The sequence below is a fragment of the Mustela erminea genome, chromosome X, assembly GCF_009829155.1.
Source record: "Mustela erminea isolate mMusErm1 chromosome X, mMusErm1.Pri, whole genome shotgun sequence".
Classification (NCBI taxonomy): Eukaryota; Metazoa; Chordata; class Mammalia; order Carnivora; family Mustelidae; genus Mustela; species Mustela erminea.
Window position 1 is genome coordinate 91,658,724 of NC_045635.1, and position 27,408 is coordinate 91,686,131.

General features: G+C 40.3%; 1 protein-coding gene across 5 annotated transcripts in view; it reads left to right on the forward strand.

Moving 5' to 3' along the window:
- TMEM164 (transmembrane protein 164) overlaps positions 1-27,408 on the forward strand; it is a 153,882-nt gene that overhangs the window by 61,150 nt on the left and 65,324 nt on the right. For all 5 annotated transcript variants that reach the window (XM_032329498.1, XM_032329500.1, XM_032329499.1 and 2 more), the window contains one exon: positions 4,843-4,892. In XM_032329498.1, coding sequence (XP_032185389.1) covers positions 4,843-4,892 — 50 coding nt within the window. The remainder of the gene's footprint in view (positions 1-4,842; positions 4,893-27,408) is intronic.

Here is a 27,408-nt window from a genome sequence, read left to right on the forward strand (position 1 = left end):
CTTTCCTGGGGAATCTGAGAGGGTATGGCTTTGAATGGAACCTGTACCTTTTTTTTCCAGAAAAAGACCTCCATTTTGTAAGGATCTAAAGAGTATCAGAGCCCAGCAGACCTGGTTCTAAATGAGGTGGCTTGGGGCTAAGATGAGCATGTCTTTAGGGAATGTTGGACTCTGCGGCCCATCTATATAAACTTAATTTGCTGCCCCGTTTGATTGTGTTTGGAGAGGGTTCACCTTATAGCGACTACATATTGTGAACTGTGTGGTGGCACAGGTGTGGGGGCATTGGGGTGACTCTCCGTGTGCCATTGGGTCAAGGGGAAGGGCTAGAGTCTGAAGAAGAGAATACCATAAGGTGTGGACCATGTCAGGTGTGAGGTGGAAGATGTGTTGAATTGGGAGTTTAGGGGATCTTGGTACTTGTTTGGAACGTTTCCCTTAGGTTCCTTCATCTACAAAGTGGAATTTAATAACAAGGCCCTGCTCATCTCCCAAACAATGGGAGAGTAGAAGTGTTCTGTAGCACATCCTTCTGACTGTTACCACCTGTCCTTGTCCTTAAGTTCAGGTGCTGAACTGGGTAGATTTCACCATGAGTACAGAAGCACCAGCTTGGTGATGGGATACGCTCAGACACATTCCCATCTTCCTACTGTCCTTGTTTGTGCTTCTGAGTCTCCTTTCTTCCCACCCTGTTTGCAACTGAAGGGATCCATTAACTTTCCATCTGCTAAAACATGCTACAAAAATTTGGTCTAAAATATGCTACGAAAATTTGGAGGCAAATGGCAGCCCAGCAAGGAAGAAAGCAGGGATGTTCAGTCCAAGGCTGGGGGCCCACTGGGCCTCTGAATTAAAATGTTATTTCCACATGGCTCATTTGGTTAATGGTGATTATGGATGTGGCTCCAGAATGCTAGGGCAGAGAGGTTCAATGTCATAAATCTTTGAAGTTGCTGATGGAGGCCTTGAGTTTACTGGAAATGGAATAGGATGGATTCGGGGTCCTTTTTCAGATCTGCTGATGCGGCATGTCTACATGTACCTGATTTAAAGGTTGCTCAAAGAAGATACTCTCTATCTTGGTGATGGGAATAGACACACCAGATGAGAAAGGCCAAAGTGTTGATGGAAGTGGCTTGGACATGTGAAACTGTTGGAGAGCTCATTTAGGGTCAAAACTAGATTGATTAGCTGCCTCAAAAGAGATTAGACCCATCGTTGGGTTGGGACTGGAGGCTTTGCTCCCTTTAGTAGGTTTCCAGGCTTTTGCCATAGGGCTATCATGAGTCAGAGGCAGCCAAATGGAGCAGGTGTAGGGGAATCTGTCCCAGGAATCTGGTCATCTCTTCTTGGCTGTGGGAAAAGTTAGAGTTAAGTGGGGCCCAGTGTTTTATTTTTGCTTCTCTGTTTAGCATGTTAGCATGAAGTATCTTGGCTATTCCAGAATCTCAGGAAGGCTGCTGTCATGGCTCTTAGGTGACTCCAACCAAAAGTATTGAGGACCTTTCCAGGGTGGTTGGGGGCCCCTGTCTATTCTCTGTATTCTGTACCTTGTGAGTGTAGTCTTTGATGGCCTGATGCTGGGTAACTGAGTGCAACCTCCAACTTGGTCCCTTGCTTCAGGTGAGTAACTTTACTGCTGTGTCAGGGGTAGAGAATACCAGGTTTGTTTCTTTCTTTCTTGGATTGCTCCTGAAGAGTAGGGTGGGGAGTGGGGATACATTAATGTTCAGATGATTGAGAATCCAAATTGAGAGTCCTTATCCCAAACCATTCAGGTCAGATATATTTCAGAAGTCAGAAATTTTTGGATTTCAAGGTAATACAGAGGAACGTGGGTGGCTTATTTGGTTGAGCACTTGACTCTTGATCTTGTGGTTATAAATTCAAGCCCCATGTTGGGTGCAGAGTTACTTAAAATAAATCATAAAGTCAATATAGTGAATATGGAGTATTTTATATATCCTCCCAGTAGGATCTGGGGTAATACCCCATAATCAAAAGCTTATTATTATTATTACTATTATTGTTATTTTAAAGATTTATTTATTTATTTATTTATTTTAGAGAGCGAGAGAGAGAGAGATTGAGAAAGAGAGCATGAGCAGGGGAACAGAAAGAGGAGAGGGAAAGAGAGAATCTCCAGCAGACTCCCTGCTGAGCAAGGAGCCTAATGCAGGGCTTGATCTCAGGACCACTGATATGACCTGAGCCAAAATCAAGAGTTGGATGATCAACAGACTGACTACCCAGGTGCCCCCAAAAGATACTATTTTTATGGAAGCTATATGAATACTCAGCATAAGTGGAATAAAGGAGTCCATGAATAGTTTCAGCTCAGTTCAAGTCATACTTGCTATCAAATTAGCTTTGAAAAAACCCATCTTTTGGTTTTTAGAGCTTTTTGGATTTGGTGTTACCAGTGAAGGATTATTGGCCTGTAACTGTCATTGGTTTTGCACTATTAATCAAATTGATCCACAGGGGGAAAGGCTCGTTCTCAGTGGATATTTCCTTTTCTGGGTTCTCTGATCAGGTATTTCTCAGGTGATGGACTCCTGGCCACATGTCTTTCAAGACCCATTCTCCTTTCCATTCTTCTTTCTCTTCCTCTTGGTAGGGATTCAAGCAGGTGTCTTTCTTTGTAGTGATTTTCCTTATAGTGCCCTTTATTTCTAAATGTAGATTTCGAGGAAACCAAAGAGACAAATGCTAAAGAATATACACATGACAGAGCCAAACAAGTTTATAATGCAGATAGCTTATTTTTTAAAATTTTAAAAATATTTATTTGACAGGGAGACAGCAAGAGAGGGAATACAATCGGGGGAGTGGGAAAGGGAGAAGCAGGCTTCCCGCTGAGCAGGGAGCTTGATGCAGGGCTTGATTCCAGGACCCTGGGACCATGACCTGAGCTGAAGACAGATGCCCAACAACTGAGACATCCAGGTGCCCCACAGATAATCTATTTTAATAAATGCTCACTAGAGAGGGACATGTATCCATGACTTTGTAAACCACACCATTAAATCACTGTATAGGAAGGAGCTCCACAAACATGAGCTTCGTTCTTTCATTAATCCTTAGTCCTGTTGAATGTCTTTGACTCCTGTAGTAGTCCAGGCCAAGGTCAAACAGTCATCATATTTGGCTGCCAGGAGTGGTCGAGTCTCCTGGGGCATTTGTTAAACATGCAGATTCCTGGAGTCCCAGATTTTTGGAGTCAGCATTCCTAATGGGGGGGCCTAGGAATCTGCATGTTCAACCAGTTGCTCTGCAGAGGTTTCATTGTCTCACTTGAAAACCAGTGCTCTGATGAAGGTCATACAGATGCAGTTGTTCTATAACCCAGCATGGAACCGATTTGTCTCTTAGAAGGACGAGGTTCTTGTTTGGTTTGCCCGCCCCGGGGAGAATAGAAGAGTAGAACTACCTGTTCATGGTAAGAAATAAGCCAATCAGATGTGGGGGAGGAAAAATAATTTTCCCTCTACACTTCTAGGTTCTTTACTGAGACCTCCTCCCCCTAGCCCTCCTACCCACCGGGCCAATGTAATAAAAGACCAGTTGACAGGAGAAAGGCAAATGGAGGTTTAATACCGTATATGCCTCCTGCAGACATGGGAGAGACCCAGGAAAATTGAGTAACTCCCCGAAATGGCCCAAGCCGCCATCTTAAATACCATCTCTAGCTTAGAGACAAAGGGAAGACATTGGGTGGTGGGGGTTGTGCAGGGCAGAAGGCCAGTTATGGGAGGGGACCAGGAAGAGCATGGTAATCAAGGGTAAGGTCATTATGCAGACTGAGGTCAGTGTCTTCTCCATTGATAAGAGTGTCTAGAGTTTAAGGCATCCTTCTTTTCCTGGTATAGAGGGGGAACAATTCTTACAAATGGAGATTTTCCTTATAAATGTAAATATCTCCTACAAAAGGGTAACTTCTAATTACTTTTCAGTGTTTTTCCTATGTCTGCTGTTTTTAAAAAAATAACCAGTCTAAAATAATCCTTATGCCAAAGAGACATATTTCAGGGTGGCAAATTCTGCTCCCCTTCAAAATCAAAGGGAGGTTTGGAGCCTGGAGGTGGCAATATTGGTAGGGTTGCCAGATAGAACACTGTAGGCCCGCTTAAATTTGAATTTCAGATAAACAATGAATAATGTTTTTATATAAGTATATCCTAAATATTGCATGGAACATACTTACACAAAAACATTATTCATTGTTTATCTGAAATTCAAATTTAACAGGGCCTCCTGTGTTTTTATTTGCTAAATCTGGCAGAGCTGGATATTGATTAACCCACCTTCCCCTGTGGGAGGCAAAGCAGCTGGCATTTATATGCTTTGTCCCATTCATGGAATATATTTTTGTTTGTCTTGGGTTAAAAGCTTGTCAGACTGGCTACTATATCATATTGACATTGAGGAGTTGAAAAATTGAGTCTTGTTCTAGAGATTGAAAGGAAGTGTTCTAGAGACTCCCCCCCAAAAAAAGGCTAAGAAAGGCTTTTCCCATCTTGCCCATCTTGCCCCCAAACACTCCCTCACTCTCTGCGTCTCTCCCTCTCCCCCACTGTAGCTCTGTCTCACACACACACGCACACATATGCACATGCACACACGTACATGTCCACGCACCTAGATGCCTGTGCAAACAGAAACACGTTTGGAAGACCACGTGCTTGCCTTTTCAAGTTTTTATTTTATATTGCATTCTTTGTGTTAGAGTCTGGTTATTTATTGTTACTCTGATCATTTTGCTATTGTTATTGAAGTCACATTGTCTGTGTCCAGTACTGCTCTTGATGACCATACTTAACTCTTTTTCAATTGCAGATCTTTCTCCTGGCCTGCCCTCCGTGTCCTGGAGCTATCGTCGTCTTCAAGTAAGGGAAAATCGGTTTTTGCTCTGTTGTCATTGCTATTCCAAATGTTCAGTCTTTTTGATAACAAAGAGTGATGAGCATGTTGATGTGAACATCTTGGGCCTGCCCTGCTTGCCTCTGGGCTTCTCAAGGAACAAAAGTCTATGCGGCCCAGTGAAACACTGGGCTATGACATGCAGAGACTGGGCTTTGGTCAAGCCCTGACAAGTCCTCTTTAGCTAGTGTTTGTGGTGGTGGTTTCTGGCCAAGTCCTGCTCCCTTGGAAGGTTGCTGACTTCCTGCAGTTTCTCTTGAGAGCATGCTGAGGGCCACACACCTTCCCTCCTTTTAAGAATCCTTGTTTTGGGGGCGCCTGGGTGGCTCAGTGGGTTAAAGCCTCTGCCTTCGGCTCAGGTCATGATCCCAGGGTCCTGGGATCGAGCCCCACATTGGGCTCTCTGCTCTGCAGGGAGCCTGCTTCCTCCTCTCTCTCTCTCTGCCTGCCTCTCTACCTACTTGTGATCTCTGTCTGTCAAATAAATAAATAAAATCTTTAAAAAAAAAAAAAGAATCATTGTTTTGTGGTCCAGCTGCTCCCCTGAAGACCTTTGTTCTTCTGTTTCTGTACTTTGTTTCTGTTTCTGTACTTCTATACTTTGAAGACCTTTGTTCTTCTGTTTCTGTGGGTTTTTTTTTCCTTAAAGTGCAAATTAAAGTAAGGGGAAGAAAATATCACCTTTACCAGTCCTGATTTTCTTAAAAATAGCAAGCATCAAATCCATTAAAGTGTACTGCAGACAAATCATGTTATCTAAGGGCAAATTTGCTTCAAGGAAATTCTCAAGAGACCCAGAACCCTCCTTTTAACCATGAGCTGTGACCACCTCATTTATCAAGCCTTTTATTGGAGTTGCTAATGAGAAACTAAATTGACCAAATTAATTTCATCTCTTTCCCCCTTTCCTGGCCCCCATTTTGGAGCTGTTCCTGAGCGGTGAAATGGCTGCAGGCCAGAAGGAGGAGACAGGAAGTAAGGGGCCCAGCAGATCCTTGGGTAATGGAAGAGTGGTGTAAATGGCTTTCTGATTTACTTAAGTCATTAAAGTGTTAGGTAGGGGGAAATATACCCCATTTGCTGCTTCGAACAGCTCCTTGGAATAGCCACTTAGTCTCTTGCCTTAGGTGAGTAACTTTCTATTGGATGAGGGCAAATGGATCCTGATCTCACATATCTTGTACTTGAAAAGCTCCTAAGTGGAAGGCTATTTAACCCTGTTTCCCTCCCTTCATTTCCCAAAATGAGCTCTATTTTTCAGTGTAATGTTTTAAAGTAACATTTATTGGTTTTATTTCATTATTATTAAAGTAACAATTCTCATTATAGGAAATACAGAGACACATAAAAAAGAAAATAAACATCACTCTTAATCTACCACTAAGACATAATTTTGGTTACTGCTTTTTTTTAAGAAGAAGAGATCATATTCAGGATTCTTACTGTATCTTCTAAATTTAATTTGATTTGTATATGTGTATGCATATGAAAGTACATAAACATGACTGCTAGATTTTTTTTTAGAGTGGCTCTTTTTTTTTTCCCCCTCTTGTCCTTGTTTTGTTTGACTCCTACTTCTGCCTTTCCAGACCTGCAGATTACCAAACCAGTATGTATCCTTCCAGATTTTACTCTATACTCATTTGGTACACACACACACACACACACACACACACACACATACACACAGAGGGATTTTGGAATGTTTTACTGTTGTTGTTCATTGATGGTTTTACAAAAATAGAATCTTATATTAACTGTAATACATCTTGCTTTTTCACTCAACAATATCTCATAGGAATCTATTAAAGTTTATTGGTATATCTTATTCCTTTACGAAGCTACGAAATATTTCATGGATGCACAACTTATTTAGCCATTCTTCTCATTCCTTTTTAAGATTTTTACTTTTAAGTAATCTCTCCATCCAATGTGAGGCTCAAACCTATGACCCTGAGATCAAGAGTCATGTGCTCCACTGACCGAGCCAGCCAGGGTTTCCTAGTTATTCTTCTATTCTTGAATGTTTGTATTTATTCTGTATTGCTGCTACTATAACCAATGCTGAAATCAACATCTTTGTGCATATGCCCTTAAATACTGGAGCTTTCAATTTGTAAATATATACACATGCACACACAAATGTTTACATGTAAATATACATATTTATGTTAATAGATATTTCCATTCTGATATATAAAAACAGGCTGTAATAATTCGCTTTCCCTTTTGTATGTAAAACATGAGATTATTATTTTCTTCACATCCATACCAGCATAAGGTGTTATGATTCTTTATAATTTTGACAACTTAATGGGTGCATTTCCTTGGCTACTAATGAATTTCAGTATCATCTCATAATTTTTATCCAATTAAATTTATTCTTTGAATTGTCTGTTCATACCATCTGCCCCTTTCTTATGGGTTGCTTAGGTTTTCTTAATTTGTAAGACTTCTTTGTATGTTTTGGATATTGGCCCTTTGTCTATCGGCATTATGATAGATATAGTTCCCAAATCTGTATGTGCTGATTTGGCTGATAGTATATTTTGCTATGTGTTTTTTTTTATTTTTATTTTTATATTCAAGTATGATTACTTTCTTATAGCTTCTGGGTTCCCAGTTTTAGTTAAGATGATTTTCTTAAAGATGGCTACCTTGTTGTGCTAGTGTGATGTATTACATAATCCCTACTTTCCCCCGTGAACTGAACTACCATTTTTTTCACCTATTAAACTTTTTACATACGAGGCTCCACTCATAGTTTCTGTATTCGGTTCCATCTGTTTGTCTATTTGTGTACTCAGATCATATTGATTTGATTATATCAGCTTAAATATTTTTCTTATCTATTTATCAGCATTTTTTTCTTATATGTAAATTTGAAGATCACTTTTATTCAACCCTCCCCACCAGCCCTGTTTGGATTCTAATTAGAATTGCATTAAATGCATATTTTGGTTTTGTGAGAGCTGATGTTTTAAAATTATGTAGCTGTGATATAATGTAATATAATGTAATCTAAGAAATTGTGTTTTTTCCCCATCTGTTCAGATCTTGTTTTATGCCTTTCTTGATACATTTATTCCTAAAGAATAATAGCTTTTCTGTCCATTATGAGTTGAATATTGCTCACCTTTCCATTCTGAAGTGCTTCATACTAGAATAGAAAAACCTTTTGATTTTAACAGTAGTCTTCATATCTCCCCATCTTACCAGACTCTCATTAGTTTTGGTAAAATTTATTTTCATTTTATCCTGTCTTTCCGATGGTTACACTGGTTATTTTCTTAGGTTTTTGCTTTTGCTTGAAACTCAGAGTGAAATAAAAATGGTGTTCGTGGGCCACTGTCTCTAAAGTGATTTTAAATGGAGAATGTCTCTGTGTGTCTCCGTATTTGCTGTTGGTGTTTGTTAGCCCATTACATGTAAAGAGTTTCCACATTTACTTAGAGGTATTTTCAAATAAAACAGTTCCTGCATTTTATCAAATGCTTTTTCACGTCTCTTGAGTATGTTTTTTTTTTTTCTGTTTAAGTATTTGATACAGTGAGTTATGTTGAAGAATACCCTGATTTCAAATTACTGTTACATAGTGACGTAAGTCCTGCTAGTCATAGTATATTATTATGATGCATTGCTGGAGTCCATTTGTCAATCCGTTCTTTAGAACCTTTGCCTCAGAATTCATAAGCGAGATGGGAGTCATTTTTTTTGGATTCTTTTCATGAGTTGTAAGGATTAAAATGGAATTGCAGAGTACTTCTTCTCCTTCTCTGGCCTAGAATAATTTAATTACCAATGGAAGTTATGTGTTTTTTTTTTTCGGCTTTTAAAAATTACTTTTCTTTCCTTTCTTGGGTGGTGGTTGTTATTTTAGAAATTATGTTTTTTTTTTTAATGGTCAGGTAAAACTCAACTGCAAAGCTCATCTGGTCCTGGTGCCTTTTTCATTTCTTACACCCATAATCACCTATCCAGTGTCTTCTATGGTAATTTATTCAGATCTTTGAGTCAGTTGTGGTCATTTATCTTTTATTCGGAAGTTACCCATTTCTTCTGAGTTTTCAGATTTGTTGCCATGAGTTGAGTGGAGCATGTAGTAGCCTCTTATTTTGTAATTTTAAAAACTCTGTCCTCATGTATAGTCATGTCTTCTTTCTTGGGTTTAATCTTGTCTGTCTTTGTGTTTTCATTATTTATAGTTCGGTCAGGTTAGTAAGTACTTTATCTGTTTTTGGTTGCTTTATAGAACCTGGTTTTGGATATAGTTTTATATGTACATGGTCAAAAGGTGTGTATTTATTTCTTTCCTCTTTGCCTTCTTTAATTATCATTTTCTATTCTGCTTTATTTACTTAATATCATTACCCGCATTTTATTGCAAACTCATCATCCACATCATTTTAAAATTAAACTTGCTATATTTTGAGATAATTATATAACATAATGAATATCATATCATAATACGGATGCAGTTGTAAGAAGACTACAGAGAGATGCTAGGTACCCTTCACTTAGTTCCCTCCAGTAGTAACCGCTTGCAAAACTGTAGTACAGTGTGAGAACCAGGATATTGACATTGGTACTGTCGAGGTATAGCAGAGGTCTATCACCGTGCAGGTCTTCCCTGTTGCCTTTTTATTTATTTATTTTAGTTTTTAAAATTTATTTATTTATTTGAGAGAGAGCGAGAGAGGGAGCATGAGTGAGAGGGGAAGAAGAAGAATCTCCTGCAGACTCCGTGCTGAGTGTAGAGCTCAACTTGGAGCTGGATCTCATGACCCTGAGATCATGACCTGAGCTGAGACCAAGAATTGGATGCTGAAGGGACTGAGCCACCCAGGCACCCCTACTCTTGCCCTTTTACAGCCACACTCACTACTCTCCCACCTGCATCCTGTCCCTGACCCCTGGCCACTCATGTGTTCTCCATGTCTGAAATACTGTTATTTCAAGAATGCTATATAAATGGAATCATACAGTGTGTTACCTTCAGGACTGGCCTTTTAAAAAATATATTTTATTTATTTATTTGACAGAGATCACAAGTAGGCAGAGCAGCAGGCAGAGACAGGGGGAAGCAGGCTCCCCGCTGAGCAAAGAGCCTGATGTGGGGCTTAATCCCAGGACCCTGAGATCACGACCTGAGCCGAAGGCAGTGGCTTAACCCACCAAGCCACCCAGGTGCCCCAGGACTGGCCTTTTTTATTTATTTATTTTTTTTTTTAAAAGATTTATTTATTTATCTATTGGACAGAGAGATCACAAGTAGACAGAGAGGGGGAGAGAGAGAGAGAGAGAGAAGCAGACTCCCTGCTGAGCAGAGAGCCCGACGCGGGACTCGATCCCAGGACCCCGAGATCATGACCTGAGCCGAAGGCAGCGGCTTAACCCACTGAGCCACCCAGGCGCCCCATTTTTAAACTTATAATTCCTTGCAGATCCATCCAAGGTTTTAATCATAAGCGTGATTTTTCATGGGTGCATACTAGTCCACTGTGTGGAAATACAACATGCAGTGCAAAGTTAAAAATCAGTATTTCAGAAAATAGTTCTCAAAATAATAACTGCACTTTACATCAGTATAGATCCTTCCTGTTTTCAAAGTACTTTGTCTTAAACAAGCTCATCCAATCCTTCAAATAATGCCATGAGATAGGGACTATATTATTCATACTACAAATCAAACAGTTGGGGCCAAGACGTATTAGATAGCTTGCCTAACATTACAGAGTGGCAGAACCAGGATTCTCTTCTTCCTTTCCTGCTAATGCTCATAATCAGGTTTACTGTGTGCTTAGGGATGGGGGGGAAACACTTAACATGGATCACCTCATTTAGTTCTTCCAGCAAACTTACGTGGGTGGTAGAAATTATATCCCTAGTTACATCAAGTTAATGGAGGCTCAGGAAGTTGAAGTGACCTTGGTGTTTTCTGCTCTCCTGCTCTTCTTTTATTATTTAAGGCATTAGAACCATGAAAGCATCCTAATGAAAACTCCACAAATCTCAGTGTACACTGATGGGCACCACTGTGGTCTTTATGTCAGTATATTTTGGAGGTTGCACTGACTAGCACTATAGCCCCATCTCTTGTTTTTTTCTATTGGCCCTTTGCTGTGCCAGCCAAGCATGAGTTTGTCTGCTTCCCAGCAAAGCAGGGGCTGGCATGTTCTTCTTGGAGGCATGCCCAGACGCTGCAGGAAAGGGGTATCGTGTGCCCAGGAGGCTGCCTGCCCCATGCTGGGCAGGGGCTGGCAATTCTTTTTAGGGTGGGCAGGGGGCGGGATTCTCCACAGGGTTCCCATGGTGCACTTGACAAGAGGGAATGGTGGTTCCCCCGTGTTCTGGCTGGATCCCAGAGTGCTTCACTTATGTGCCCCTCGTTGATATGTGACCGGCTAAGTCTGCAACTAAGAAAGGCTTCCTCAGCAGAAAGCATGTATGCGGAGGAGAGAGCTGAAGTCAGCAGGGATTCCTTCCTGGCCCACCATCACAGCAACCTTGGGCATGGTGCTCTTTTTTTTTTTTTTTTTAATTTTATTTATTTGACAGAGAGAGATCACAAGTAGACAGAGAGGCAGGCAGAGAGGGAGATAGAGGGAAGCAGGCTCCCTGCTGAGCAGAGAGCCCAATGGGGGACTCGATCCCAGGACCCCGAGATCATGACCTGAGCCGAAGGCAGCGGCTTAACCCACTGAGCCACCCGGGCACCCCGGCATGATGCTCTTTTAAGAGAGAATGAATTCTGTGGCTTGAATATCGAAGGTACCAGGATATGGCTCTTCAGGGAAGAACCACTCAAAACAGCCAAAATGAGTGAAAAGAAAGTGGCTCAGATTCAAAGAGGTAGAGAACAGTGCTCCAGGTACACACACAACACAACAGGCAGATGCTCATAGAACAGCACCCGAACTGCCTGCTGTGTTGTGTGTTTATTCCCTGTAGAGGCATATCCTGGTACCTTCCATATCCAAGCCACAGAATTCATCCTCTCTTACTCAGCTTTGAGCAAAACCCATATATTTTTAGAGACTGTTCTGGGTGTACTGTCCTGCTACAAACTTCAAAAAAAAGCTACCTGTCTCAATCACCTTGATCACACATACTCAGCCCCATAATATGAACCAGGCTGTGTCACCGGTTCATAATTAATTAATTAATTAAGGTATTATTGACATATAGTGTTAATTTAGGTATATAATATAGTGATGCAACAATTATATATATTATAAAGTGTTCACTGGGGTAAGTGTAGTTACCATCTGTCACCACACAAAGTTATTACACTAGTATTGATGATAGCCCCTGTGCTGTACTTTTCGTCCCTGTGACTTTATTATTTTATAACTGCAAGTCTGTACCTCTTGATCGCCTTCACCCATAGTGCCTATCCCCCTACCCTCCTCCAGTCTGGCAATCGCCAGTTTATTCTCTGCATTTATGAGTCTGTTTCTGATTTTGTTTTTTGGTTGGTTTTTTTCGTTTTGTTTTTTTGGATTCTACATGTAAGTGCAGTCATATGGTATTTGTCTTTTTCTGACTGACTTATTTCACTTAGCATAATACTCTCTAGGTCCATCTGAGTTGTTGCAAGTGGCACAATATCATCCTTTCTGATGGCTGAGTAATATTCCATCATCTTTCCAGACTGTAGCTTTTCTATCCATCCATTGATGGATCAAGGTTCTTGATGCATAAGACACCCTTTTGTGAACCTAAGGGAGTGGAAAGAGGGCCTTGTCATAGGGTAGCCAGGTCCTGCACAGCTCTCCCCACCCTTCAGATTTCATTATAGAAAGCTCCAAACCCATACACATTATGCCAGTTACTCATTATATATTTTAATCTGTGTATTGTCACTTTGTGTTCTCTGCCCAGTTACTACATAGGGTTATTTCTCCTCTTGTTCGTCTGCACAAACCATCCGTATATAGAGCATTAATCCTTTATCAACTTTGCAGGAAGTGTTTGCCCCAGATTGTATTCTAACTTGTTGATGTTGCTTTTGATACACTGTTGATGCTTTTATTGGACAAACTACTTGGTTTCCAAGCTGCCTTCAGACTGTGGTAATTTCTTCTGGTGCTTTTATGCCTGAAAAATTTCCCCTTCAAAGATCAGGTAGAAAATCTGGTTTTCTTTTTTCTTTGTTTGGGCTTTTTTGTTTTGTTTTGTTTTTCATTTATTTTTAGAAAAAGCAAGAGAGAGCAGGGGGAGAGGCAGAGGGAGAGGGAGAGAGAGAATTTTAAGTAAACTCCATGCTGAATGTAGAGCCGACATGGTGTTCAGTCTCACAGTCCTGAGTTCATGACCTGAGCCAAAATCAGGAGTTGGACACAACTGACTGAGCCACCCAGGTGCTCCAACATTTTGGTTTTTAAATTGTTTTTTAAAAAATACTTAGCTGTCAGTTCATCTAAAATTTATTTTGTGCCTAGTATGAGGTAGGGATATACTTTATATTTTTTTCCTCAAATTGTCATTTTTTTGGAGCACTGTTTATTGAATAAGCATTCCCTGTGATTATTGCCGTTGTGTACTTAAATTCTTATGTATGCTAGGATTTATTTTGGGGGCTTGTTTTACTATTCCATTGATTTCTCTTTTGGGTCCTCACCAGTTTCATACTCTCATCTTTGCAACAGCTAGCAGGCCTGATTTCTCTTTGCCGTTGTTCATAGCCTGTTACTTTACCCACACTTTTTTCTTAGCTAGTCTGAACCACTTTTTCCTTCCAAATGAACTTAGAATTTTTTTTGTCAGATTCTCCTTCAAATTCTATTAATTTTGACAGAAATGACTTTTACCTAAAATGCCATTAACATCACTATAATACAGAGTCTGTACTTATAGGAAAAGATGTGGTAAATTTCTTAATGTATCCAACTCTTTTGTGTTAAGGGTGAGTGCGTATGTGTGTATCCCACGTGTTTCTCATCAGGGTCATTCGTGGACAATTTGTAGTTTATGGTATATTTATTATTTACTATATTTTCAAAGTAGTTATTACTGGTACACAGGACAGATTTTGATTCTACGTGTTCGTTTTATCTTTGGCCACCATGCTTAACTATTTTAATAGTTTTTCAGTTCCTTCACTTGGATTATTTTGGAAATTAATGGTGTCAACACCCATATGGTAATCTTAGCTCCTTACAAAGAGTGAAACTCCTCCCCATCCCACACCCCTGTTTCTAGCCTGATTGTATTGGCTAGACGTTCTAGGACAGTATTAAATAATAGTGATACTGGCAGGAATTGCTGCCCTGTTTCTGATTTTAATGAAAATGGTTCTAGTATTTCACTGTTGATTCTGATGAAGGTTGTTGGTTTAGTTTAGATGTCCTTTATAATGTTAAAGAATTTTCTTATTCTTAAATTACCAAGTTGTTTTTTTTTTAATCAGGATTGGTTGTCAAATTAACTAATTTAGCTAATGGTTTTTAAGAGTAAGTTGAGAGGTTCATTTGAGTTTTCTCCTTTTACCTCCCCATTTGGTATGTTAAATAAATAGATTTCCTAATAACAACCTTTGTTGGATTTCTAAGGTCAGCTTTCCTTTCCCTCTGCATGTCTGCGAGAGATTCAGGATTGGATCCTGTACTGCGAATTTGATTGATTTTGCTCTTTGCCATCTTGAATGTGATACTTACTTCTGCTGCTACAGTATTAATTTCTTTCGAATTCTTTCTTGCTTTGCTACTCTCTTTCTCCCCAGTTTGGTGTCTTTCCTTCTCAGTACTTTTTTTAAAGTCGTCTCTGTACCCAACGTGGGGCTCAAGCTCACAACCCCAAGAATTAGGAGTCGCGTGCATCACGGACTGAGACAGCCAGGCACCCCTCCCCCATATGCTTTATTCTGATGGCATTCTCGACCCGTTTCAGCAAGTCCATGTTTTCTCAGATTCTACAGAGGATGCCGTTTTGTAAAATACTTCTTCCGGTTTTGTAAAATACTTCTTCCGGTTCAGACACTAAATTTACTTTTGTGCTTCCTCAAAATAAAAATAATGGGCACTTCTGCTGCTAGAGGCTCTCCTAGGAACCATACTGGTTTTTTGGGTATGTTTATACATATTAAAAGGAGGATTTATTTATTATTTGTTCAAGGTAGGTTCTCTGGATTGCCTTTGAGTATTCTTATGTTCTCTTTGGTATTGGCCAGGAGCCCTTCTCAGCTCCTCATCTTGGTGAAAGGTAGACAGACATCCATGGCTTCTTAGCCTGTTTGCCAGCTTCATCTAGTGGGTTCTTGCCAGACCTGGGCAGAATCACTTACCCTACCACTAGGTTCTCTGATACTCTGAGCAGTTACGGTAGATGAGAAACTACAACCTCCCACACGCACTGCCACCTGAGTTCTACTTGGGCAGACTTCCACTTCCAGGACACAGTATGCCGGCCCCAAAGCCATCACTTCTGGCCTTTTGGATTTGAGGGAGTAGGAGTCTCCAGATGCATGTAGAGCAGTCTGATTTCCTTTGCAAGCAGTAGTCCTGGAGTGGAGACATGACTGCCCAGCGTGCTCGTTGTGGGATTTCTACACCAAGAGGCCGACAATGGCAGGAAGGACTCAGTGTCTTCTGACTTTTTTCAGGTTTCCGCTGCGTGTGTTGGCCGCATTTTTTTTTTTTCTCATTTCAGCATTAGCCTTATTCATAGTGGAGATTTCTTCCAGAGTCTTGTAATAGGATGACCATCAGTCTAAGTCTGCAGGGATTTAAGGTCTTTTAATTGTTTTTTTTTTTTAACCTTTTTCTGTCTTTTCCTAGGAATTTTAGTAGAAAGCTGGGAGGGGCTGTGTTATTGGATGTTAGCCAAGTTCTACTTTAAAGTAGAAATTCAGTGTATATTTTGGTTTAGAGCAGAGGTCGGCAATCTTTTTCTGTAAAGGGCCAGATAGTAAACTTTCCGAATGTTGTGGGCCATGTGATCTGTTTTACCCATGTAAGTTATTTTGTACCTTGAAAGCACCATTGATAGTACCTAAGTGAATGGGCTTGGCTATGTTCCAATAAAACTTGATTTATAAACACAGGACAACCCGATGAAAAGGTTCTGGAGCTGGATGATGGTGATGGTTGTATAGCAGTGTGAATGGTTAATGCCACAGAACTGTCGACTTAAAGATAGTTATGATGGTAAATTTTGTGATATGTCTATTTTACCACCCCCCCCCAAAAGAAAAACCCAGAACATAACAGGGCGACCATATCTTGCTGACCCTGAGTTTAGAGCAATTAAATCTAGTACATGGAAAGAGAGGGAGGGAGGGAGGAAGAAATTAAATGTATTCAGCAGGACAGAGTGACACTGTTGAGGAATACCTCAGTGAGAGTGGGGCCAGGTTCCGGAAAACTGCAGTTCATTGTAGTGACATCAGCCCTTGGTCTTTAGAGATAGAGAGACACAGAGTTTGTAGTCACACTTTTTGGCATAAGGATCAGATCAAGGATTTTTCTCTTCCCGAGGCAACTGAACAGCCAGTCAGCCCTTCCTTCTAGGTGACTGGTGATGCTTCCTGTAGCTAATGGGGTCTCTTCCTGGGGCTAGAGAATTCTAGCTTTTTAGTTATTAACTATAGCAGACTCACTGGATAAAAAAGAGGAGCCATAGGTCAGTCAGCTGATTCTGCACCTCCTTGCCAAGATTCCTGAGCCATCAGGATTCACCTGTCAACTGGAGACCTGGGCCCTGGGCACCAGGAACAATGCCGTTCTGGGAACCCCACACCGCTTTTCTCTGAGTGGGGTGGACAGGAGGCTCCTGCTTTCTGGCTCCAGCCTCGGCCTCATGAGCTTAGCTTGGCCAAGACCTTGAACGAGCCCCAAGCAGGTCTCTGGTGCGTTTAATGCTGTTCTTGGAACAGAGTTAGCAAATGGAGGTCCCCCTCCCAGCACGCGGTGGTTTGGACTTTCCTGGTCTCTGCTGGGTCTGTTATCCTGGCTGAAGGAGGGTGTTATCACCACGTGGTCCCCTTTCCAGTCTCCATGGATCCCAGCACCGCAGAGCGCTCTGAGTGCAGTCAGCTTCTTAGTTTTCAGCTTACTCGTTGGCATCCTGGCTGCTGGTGTTTTTTGTTTTTGTTTTTGTTTTTTTGAGGAGGATGAAATTCTTGGTTTCACCAGGGACTGGGGGCCTCTTAGGGAAGCCAGCCTTTTGGAACTCTCTTCTCTCTGAGCTGGGGTATTTCGAAGGACCAAATGAAGGGAGAGGGAGTGGCTGTTAAGATTTCCCTGGCTTTGGGTTGTGATCAGACAGTTCCGCTGCCTTGTGAGCACCCACGACTTAACGAGCCTGGTTGTCGGAGTGTGTGCCGCAAGGGTAGGGGGCCCTCAGGGAGTGAGTCACTGAGCCGGGCCCACTGAATGGCAGGGCACTCTTCCCCCGCCCTGCCCCATAAGAAAAGTGCATAGCAGAGAAGCTAGTGCACATCTTCTGCCTCGGGAAGGGTACCGTGGCCCTTCCCCCGGGAGCAAGCGGAAACCCTTCACTCGGCTCATTTTCTTGTCCACATGGAGAGGAGTGGATCTGTGATGCAAGTGGGATTATGTGGTCATGAGTGTCTGCTGACTCAGTCTGGCGAGGGTTTTGAAGGAGATGAGATGAAATTTCATCTGTGCTGCAGAGAGCAGGGGGCGCGTTGCTGGCTGGAGAGAGGACCGTAGGCCGGGTGTGGAGCCAAGGTAGGTGAGGGAAGCATGGGGCTGGGTGAGGGGAGTGAGGGCAGCCTGACATGCGATCCTGGCGTTGTAAGATCGATGCCCTGTTGGCCTTTGGGCCACGTGATACTACGAGAGTTCGGTAGCCCTGCGACCTTTTCTTTGTCTAGATCCCGCTTTATTGTACTTTCCAGTTTTTAAACAGCAGGACTTGGGGCAGGGAGCCTTCCTCTTGCTGGGACCATCCTGAGTTCAGGAGGGGAGGGGCGGCTCAGGTTGGACCTCCTGTGCCTTAAAGTCTTGGAATGGCTTGACCATCGCAGCACCCCCTTTTCTAGTACACAGGACATCCATCAGCTGCCCTAGGACCCCCCAAAAGAGCAGCCTTTTGGCACCCTCACCTGGGAGGTAGCTGCTTTGGGGCTTAGCTTTGGCCTCACTGCACAGGGTGCTTGCGAGAATGCTTCTCTGGCGCCTGCTTTCCTAGGAGCCATTAACTATCAGCTTGCTGCCTTGCATCCATACATCTTCTTTCTTAGTGCTTAAAACAGGGAAGATGCTTTCAGGTTGTCCGCGGGCCTCCTCTCCTTCCGTACACCCGAGAAGCTGCCTGCCTTCCCACGTGTACGTATTCAGTTTCGTTCTCTCTTGGGAGCTTTGGCTGCTCCAGTCCTGGCCCATATTTTCTGACTGAGTATTCTCAGAGCCCCAACCAGATCCTCTCCAGGAAATCTCTCTGAAGGTTTCTGGAGCCAGGACTGCTTTTCTTCCTTTCCTTTCCTTTTCCCTTTTTCCTTCCTCTCGGGCTGCTTGGCTTTAAACATGTGCTTGGATGTAGATCATCTCCCAGTAAAAGGAGTGCTGGGGACGCAGGTAACTTTTCTCGTCCAGCAAAGCGTGGGAAGCAGTATTCAGCAGAACAATAGGGATTGATCATTTGGGCCCTCTTTTTTACTTTGCCAGCCTAACCAGTCCTTACAGAAGCTAAGTGGCGTATCTATGATGCTATGTTTCAGGCGAAAGCAATTCCAGGAAAAAAAAAAAAAAAAAAAGCAGTGCAGCATAATAGGTGAGGTTTGGGCAAGATCTGTAGGTGCTATGTGGTGGGTAATGAAGAGATAAAACTATTTTGTTTTTATAAAGGCCATCCATGATCACTGGAAGAAAGACATCAAACGTTACAGAAAGCAATCTTGTGGAAAATGAAAGTACCCAATAATTCGTCTGGTAATAAATATGTGGGAGTAATGTCTTCCCAAGCTTCTGTGTGTACATACCCATTTTTTATTTTAGTTTTTTTTTAAGATTTTACTTATTTATTTGAGACACAGAAAGCAGGAGAGAGAGAGAGAGAGAAAGAGAACATGCAGGGAAGAGAGAGAAGCAGGCTCCCCACTGAACAAGGAGCCTGATACAGGGCTCGATCCCAGGACCCTGGGATCATGACCTGAGCTGAAGGCTGATGCTTAACCAAATGAGCCACCCAGGCACCCCCATACCCATTTCTTAAAAACTGAATATGGGATTTTTCTAGGCATCTGCAAAGATAGGATTTGTAATCTCTCCAAAGTTAATATACTTGTTTCCCAGGTCATTAAGTGTTCTACTGCACATGATTTCTTTGTTGTTAATTTAAACTCAGTTAATTAACATAGAATGTATTATTATTTTCAGAGCTGGAGTGTAATGATTCTTCAGTTGTATAGCACACCCAGTGCTCATTCCAGGTGCCCTCCTTAAGGCACATGATTTCTGATGACAGCATAGTATTTGATGTTGATCATTCGGATGAACAGAATACGATCTATTTAAACAGTGCCCTGTTATTTGGCATGGGGTTCGATGATCAGATACTATTTTAAAGGAACCTTACATGGTGCTGTGCAAGTAGATGGCTTAGGTTATCTAGTGTGGTTTGGCTACTTCTTAAGACTTCTGAGCAAGGCTGACAGTCATCAGCCTCCATTTCCTCGTTGGTAAGAGAATGCTATGAATAGAAACTGCTTCCTTGAGTGGTGGTAACAATTCAATGAGCTGCTCCATGTTCATTTCTTAGCATGGATCCTAACAGACTAATCAGTGAATGTTAAAAATACATAGCCTGAGTTTTGTCTCGATGCTTCACCGTCTTGTGTACTTACCTGCTGTTAGAATTAGGGTCCCAGGAAATGAAAGCTGTTTTCATTCAAAAAAAGCCGAATTTCAGAATGCAGACTGCTTTCAGATAAGTAGCCTGTATTACTAGTCCAGTGCCTTGCACACTGGGGCTTTGGCCGTCTGGACTTCACAGGAAAAGAAGGTTCTGTGACCTTGGCAGTTGGTGCCCCATTTGGTGGAGAGCAAGCAGGTGGGAATCCGTGGGTTACAATCAGTCCTGTATTCTATCTTTAATAGTCTCTCAAGTCTTCTATCTTTGTGCCCCAGGCAGAGCCAGTCAGACCTTCTTGTTAAACTTGTTTGTATTTCTTTTCTTGTTTTGTTTTTTTTATTTTTCTTTCCCGGCTCTTATCCTGAACAAATGTCAAACATGCAGAAAAGGGAGCAGGGCAACACACCAAACACTTGTATGATCGCTACCTAAGTTCAGCGATTTTTGTCCTGGTTTCTGATACGTGAGTTAAAAAATGTGAGGTCCTGACTACATTTCCTGCTGTCTGACAGGACTGTCCTGCAGAGCTCACAGGGCGGGCAGGAAGCGCATGCTCTCGGGGCGCCTGAATGGCTCCGTTGGTTGAGCCTCTGCCTTCGGCTCCTGTCATGATCTCAGGGTCCTGGGATTGGGCCCCGAGTCAGCCTGCCTGCTCGGCGGGGAGCCTGCTTCTCCCTCTTACACTCCCCCTGCTTCTAATCTGTCTTTCTCTGTCAAGTGGATAAATAAAATCTTTACAAAAAAAAAAAAAAAGGTGAATGCTCTCAGGCCAGGGGCTGATGGAAGAGATAATGTCAGAGTATAAGGACCCTGGGCTCTGGGATAGTGGCAAGAGATCTATTGTTTGTATAATACAAATTGTGGAAAAAAAATCTCAACATAGCTTCTGGCTGAAGGGAAAGAACGTAGACCCAGGTGTCCATCAACACACAAGCTGTGTGGAGTGAAAAATGTAATTTGCAGAAAGATAGAAAGTACATCAGGAAGCAACAATGTATGGGGTTTGTGGATACATACAAATGTAATAAATCGATACAATCATAGAAAGGAATCCCACTATTTCCGAATAAAAGTTTCCTCTGGTTAGGGGGTAGGGGGGGGGATGGATAGCATTCAGGAGGGGTCCACAGAGTTTCAGCTGAATCTGTAATGTTCACATTGTCTAAAGCAGGATGGTGGGCACAGAGGTTCTTACTCTTTTTATACTTTTCTGTATGTAAGAAAATTTTTATGTAAAGAACTAGAGGGAAGAAACATAGTTTAAAAGGCTTCTTAGAATCTCGGGATATTTATTTTGTGGTTGTTGAGACCGGGGGAGTTTCAGTGTTTTGTTTTTCATCTATATTTTTGAATTTAATTATCATACTATAAAATTGACTTTTTGGCATACAGTTCTAAGAGTGGCTTCCACTTCTTTGCTGTTGTAAATAATGCTGTTATGATGGGGGTGTACAAATGTTCCTTAGCGACCCTGCTTTCATTTCTTTTGCGTATATACCCAGAAGTGGAATTGCTCGATCGTACGGTAATTTCATTTTTAATTTTTTGAAGAACTGCCAAACTGTTTTACACAGCTGCTGTACCATTTTACGTTCCCACCAAGAGTGTACAAGAGTGCCAGTTTCTCCACATCTTTGCCAATATTTGTTATTTTCTGTGGATTTTTTTTTTTTTTTTTTTTGGTCGTAGCCATTCTAATAGTGTCAGATAGTATCTGATTGGGATTTTGTTCTGCATTTCATTTTCTAATGTCCTATGTGATTCCTTCTTTGATTCATTGGTTGTTTAAGAGTGTGTTATTTAATTTTCACAAATTGTGAATTTTCCCATTTTACTTCCATTATTGATTTTTTTTTATTTTTATTTTTTTAAAGATTTTATTTATTTGACAGAGAGAGAGAAATCACAAGTAAGCAGAGAGGCAGGCAGAGAGAGAGAGAGGGGAGGAAGCAGGCTCCCTGCAGAGCAGAGAGCCCGACATGGGGCTCGATCCCAGGACCCTGGGATCATGACCTGAGCTGAAGGCAGAGGCTTTAACCCACTGAGCCACCAGGCGCCCCCCATTATTGATTTTTAACCTTATCATGTTGTGGTTTGAGCAGATACTTTGTATGATACCTACCTTTTCTAAATTTTTAAAAAATATTTTATTTATTGATTTGAGAGAGAGAGAGAACATGAGTTGGGGGAGGGATAGAGGGAGAAGGAGAAGCACACTCCCCAATGAGCACAGAGCCAGATGTGGGGCTCCATCCTAGGACCCTGAGTTCATGACCTGAGCTGAAGGCAGATGCTTAACCAACTGAGCCACCCAGGTACCCTGATACCCACCTTTTTAAATCTGTTCAGAGTTAATTTATGGCCTAATATATGGTCTGTTCCATGGGCACATGAGAGGAATGAATTCTATTGTTGCTGATTAAAGTGTCCTCTATAATGTCTATTAGATGTAGTTGGTTTATTGTGTTGTTCAGGTCTTTGATTTCCTTGCTTTTCTTTTCTCTGCTGTTCTATTTAGTACTGAGAGTGGAGTATTGACGTCTCCAGCCATTATGGTAGAGCTATTTCTCCCTTTGAATCTTTGTGTTTTTGCTTTATAGATGTTGATGATCTGTTATTAAGTGTGTAAAAGGTTATTATTGTTACGTCTTTTGCAGTATTGAACCTTTTATTAATAAATAATATCCTCTCTCTCTTCTAAACTGTTCTAATTTATAGTCTATTTTGCCTAATATTAGTATAGCTGCCCCTGCTCTTTTTTTTGGTTACCATTTGCATGGAATATCTTTTTCCATCCTTTCTCTTTCAACCTGTTTGTGTCTTTGAATCTAAAGTGAGTCCCTTGTAGACAGCCTAGAATTGAATCGTGTTTTTTATTCAGTCAGCCAATCTCTGTCCTTTAGTTGGACATTTTTAAGCCATTTACATCTAAAGTAATTACTGATGAGAGACTTCTGTAATTTTGCTAATTGTTTTCCATACGTTGTATAATTTTTTTGTCCCTCATTTCCTGCATTACTGTCTTCTTTGGTATTTGGTTGATTTCTTAGTAGTCCAACAATTTAATTCCCTTATCATTTCTGTTTGTATATATTCTTTAACTGTTTTCTTTGTGGTTATCATGGGGATTGCATTTAACAACCTAAAGTCATAGCATTTTATTTTGAGTTTATATGAGCTTAATTTAAATGACATACAAAAAGCTGCACCTTTATAGTGTCATTCTCAACCCCTTTCAGGTATCGATGGCACAAAACTACATCTTTATGCAATGTGTGCCCCAAAATGTAATTATTTTCAAAGGCATTGATCTGTTAAATTATGCAGAAAAAAATGTGGAGTTACAAACAAAATTTATAAGAATAGTTCTTACACACTGTGGTTTTTAAAATGTATTAATCTCTTAAATTATGTAAAAAACAAAATGTCGGAGTTATAAACTGTTGTTAAGATAATACCAGCTTTTATAATTGCCCATATATTTACCTTTACCATGATCTTTCTTTCTTTATATGGCTTCGAGTGATGATCTGGTGTCCTTTTATTTCAACCTACAGGACTCTTTTAGCACATCCCTAAACTGTGGCAACTGCTGATTTGTTCTCCTTTGCTATAGTTTTGTTGTTTAGGGAATATCATCAAAATGGAATCCTGTAATACGTAACTTTTTGAGACTGGCTTTATTCACACAGCTTTAAGATTTATCCAAGTTCTTGTATGTATGATCTGTTCGTTCATTTTTGTTTTTGAGTATGTATATACCACATTTTATTGATATGTCTGTACCACAGTTTGACACAGTGTCTGTCACAGAGCAAAATTTTAAATTTTGACTAAAAGTTCAGTTTATCATTTTTTGAATGTTTTGTGTTTTGGTGTCATATTTAAGAACTACTTGCCTAAGTAATGGTCACGGAGATCTTCTGCTGTTTTCTTATAAGTTTTATAATTTTATATTTTCTTTGAAGATTTTTTTAAAGATTATATTTATTTATTAGAGAGAGAACATGAGCAAGGGGAGTAGAAGAAAGAGATGGAGAGGGAGAAGCAGACTCCCCCACTGAGCAGGGAGCCTAGTGCCTATGTGGGGCTCAATCCTGGGACTTCAGATGACTGAGATACTCCAGGTGACTGAGCCACCTGGGAGCCCCTACATTTTCTGTTTAGATTTATGACTTAGCTTTTATGTAAGTTGTAAGGTTTAAGCTAAATACATTATTTTATATATTCTGTCAAATTACTGTAATACCATTTATTGAAAAAGCTATGGCTTTTCTCCACTGAATTGCTTTTGTACTATTGTGAAAAATCAAATTACTGTATCACACTGGGTCAGTTTCTGGACTATTCTGTTTCACAGAATGATGTTTTTTCTTGGCCAGTATTATACTATTCTGCTTGCTGTAGCTTTATAGTAAGCCTTAAAATCTGATAATATGATTCTTTCATCATTCTTCTCCTTTTACAAAATTATTTTAGATATTCTTCTTTCTTTACCCTTCCATATACATTTTAGAGTAAGTTTATCTGAATGCAAAATATCCTGTACAGATAGTATATTGAATGTACAGAAGTACATTGAATCTACAGATAGTTTTGGTGAGAATTGACATCTTTTCTGTGTTAAGCCTTTCAGTCTTTGAATGTGGTATGTCTATTTATTTAGGTCTCCATTTCTTTTATAAACTTTTAATATAAACTCTGTATATAGGTTCTATACATATTTTCTTAGACTTAAGTATTTCAGTTTGTGGGGGAGATATTTTAAATAGTTAAAGAAACTGGGTTCCAGGGGCACATAAGTGGCTCAGTCTGTTAAGTATCTGCCTCTTGGTTTCCACTCAGGTCATGATCTTGGAGTCCTGAGATTGATCCCCACAACAGGCTCTCCACTCGTGCAGAATCTGCTAGAGATTATCTGTCTCTCCCTCTCCCTCTGCCCTCCCATTTGCTCGCTCTTTCTTTCAAATACATAAATAAAATCTTAAAAAAATTGTTTCAAATTTTGCAGTTATTATGTAGAAATATTATTGATGTTTATGTGTTGGCTTTACAATCCTACAACCTTGCTAAATTCATGCATCAGTTCTAAGAGTTTTTTGGTAGGCCCTGAGATTTTCTACGTATATAATTATGTTCTTTGCAAATAGGGACAGTTTTATTTCTTCTTTTCCCTTTGTTGCCTTATTGATTTTGAGAGTGGACATTCTTGTTCCTGGTGTTAGTGGGGGAAGCATTCAGTTTTTCATCAGTAATTATGATGTTGGGTGTAGTATTTTTTTTTAGATGTTCTTTATCAGGTTGAGGAAATTACCTACTATTCCTAATTTGTTGGTATTTATTTTTTATCATAAATAGATGTTGAATTGTGGCAAATGTCTTTTCTGTATCAGTTGATATGACCATGTACTTTGTAGTCTTTACACTGTTAACCTGCTGGAATTTATTAATTGAATTTCGAACATTAAATCAACTTTTCATTACCAGAACAAAAAACACTAGTTCACAAAATATTATTCACTTTTTAAAAAATTAGGCTCCATATGTGTGGAACCCAGTGCAGGGCTTGAACTCATGACCCTGAGATCAAGACCTAAGCTGAGATCAAGACTTGGATGCTTAATCAACTGAGCCACCCAGGTGCCTGCAGAATCTTAATCTTTTTATTTTGCTGCATTAGATTTGCTAAAATTTTACCGAGTAGTTTTGTTCCTGCATTCATGAGGGATATTCATTTAGGTTTGATTTTCTTTCTTTTTTTTTTGTACCATATTTGTCTGGTTTGTTGTCTGCATAATAGCCTCATCAGATGAGTTGGGAAATGTTTCCTTCTGTTTTATTTTCTGGACAAGATTGTATAAATATTTGGTATACTTAGTCACGGAAACCATTTGAGTCCGGAGATTTCTTATTCAGAAGATTTTAACTACAAATTCAGTTTTTTAAAAATTACATATAGTAAATCTAGTTAATATCCATCACTACACAGTTACAATTTTTTTGTGATGGTAACTTCTAAGATCTGCTCTCTTAACAACTTTCAAATATACACTACAGTATTATTAACTGTAGTCACCGTGCTGTACATTACATCCCCATCACTTATTTATTGGATAACTGGAACTCTGTGGCTTTTGACCACCTTTACCCATTTTGCCCACCTTGACTCTCTGCCTCTGCCAACCACCAGTCTGTTCTCTATATCTGTGAGCTCAGTTTTTGTTTTTGGTTTTTATGTTCCACATGAAAGCAAAATTGTATGGCATTTGTCTTTCTCCATCTGACTTATTTCCCTTAGCATAATTTCCTCAGGGGCCATTGGTGTTGCAAATGGCAAGATTTCCTTTTTTTAAATGGCTGAATAAAAGTCTGTTGTATATTTATTCAATTTCTTTAGTTGGATTGTTCAGGTTATCAGTTTCATCTTGGGGGAGTTTTGGTAATTTGTGGTTTTAGAGGAAATGCACCATTTTATCGAAGTTGTCAAATTTCTGTGAATAGATTGTTCTGAGTTTCTCCTTATTATTTTAATTCCTGGGGGGGGTGGCGGGGATTCTGCATTGATATCCCTGCTTTCCTTCCTGACATTGCTAAGTCCTGTCTTCTCTCCTTTTGTCCATGTCATTCTTCCTCGAAGTTTATCAATGGTATTGACTTTTTCAAAGGCAAGCTTTCAGTTTCATTGATTTTTCCCTATTGTTTTTGTTTCTACTTTTTTTTTAAAGATTTTATTTACTTATTTGACAGACAGAGATCACAAGTAGGCAGAGAGGCAGGCAAAGAGAGAGGAAGGGAAGCAGGCTCCCCGCTGAGCAGAGAGCCCAATGTGGGGCTCGATCCCAGGACCCTGGAATCATGACCTGAGCCCAAGGCAGAGGCTTTAACCCACTGAGCCACCCAGGCGCCCCTTGTTTCTACTTTTAATGATTATTGCTGCTGTTATTGTTTCATTCCTTCTGCTTGCTTTTGGTTTATCTTGCTCTTGTTCTCTGGATTTTTTATGACAGAAGCTTAGATTACTGAGTTGAGATTATTCTTTTTTTTCCTAATCTCTAAATTTTATGTTATAAGCATCCAACACATTTTGGTATGTTGTCTTTTTATTTTTGTCCAGTTCAAGGTATTTTGTAATTCCCTTTGAGAATTCCTCTCTATGAACTTGCCTTTCTAGTCACTTAGATAACTTGCCATCTGTTCTGCACTTTTTGGTTCTTGGTGGTAATCAAGTGCATTAAGTTGAAATATAAGTCATCTCACGAAGGTTTTTTGTAGCTTCATTTGTTGTTATGAATAGTAATGTGATATTCATTTTCATTGCTTTATTAAGGATAATTGTAGCTGCCATATTTTGAGTGTTTACTATGTCCTAAGCTCTGTGCTGATCAGTTCACATGGTCTCATTAAATTCTCTTAACAAACTTTTCAGCGAGGTACTGTTACTAGCCCCACTTTATGATTGAGGAAACTGAGACATGTATTTTAAGTCACTTGTCCTGAGTCGCTCAACCACAACGTTAGTAGATCTGGAAATTGAGTGTAGGTTTGTTGCCAAACCCTGACTTCTTCACCATTATCCTACATTTCCTTTCATTGTTTCATTTCTTGCCTTGTCAGTAAGATGTTATGTTCTTGAATGCAGAAACTATGTCTTCTACTGATCTCCTT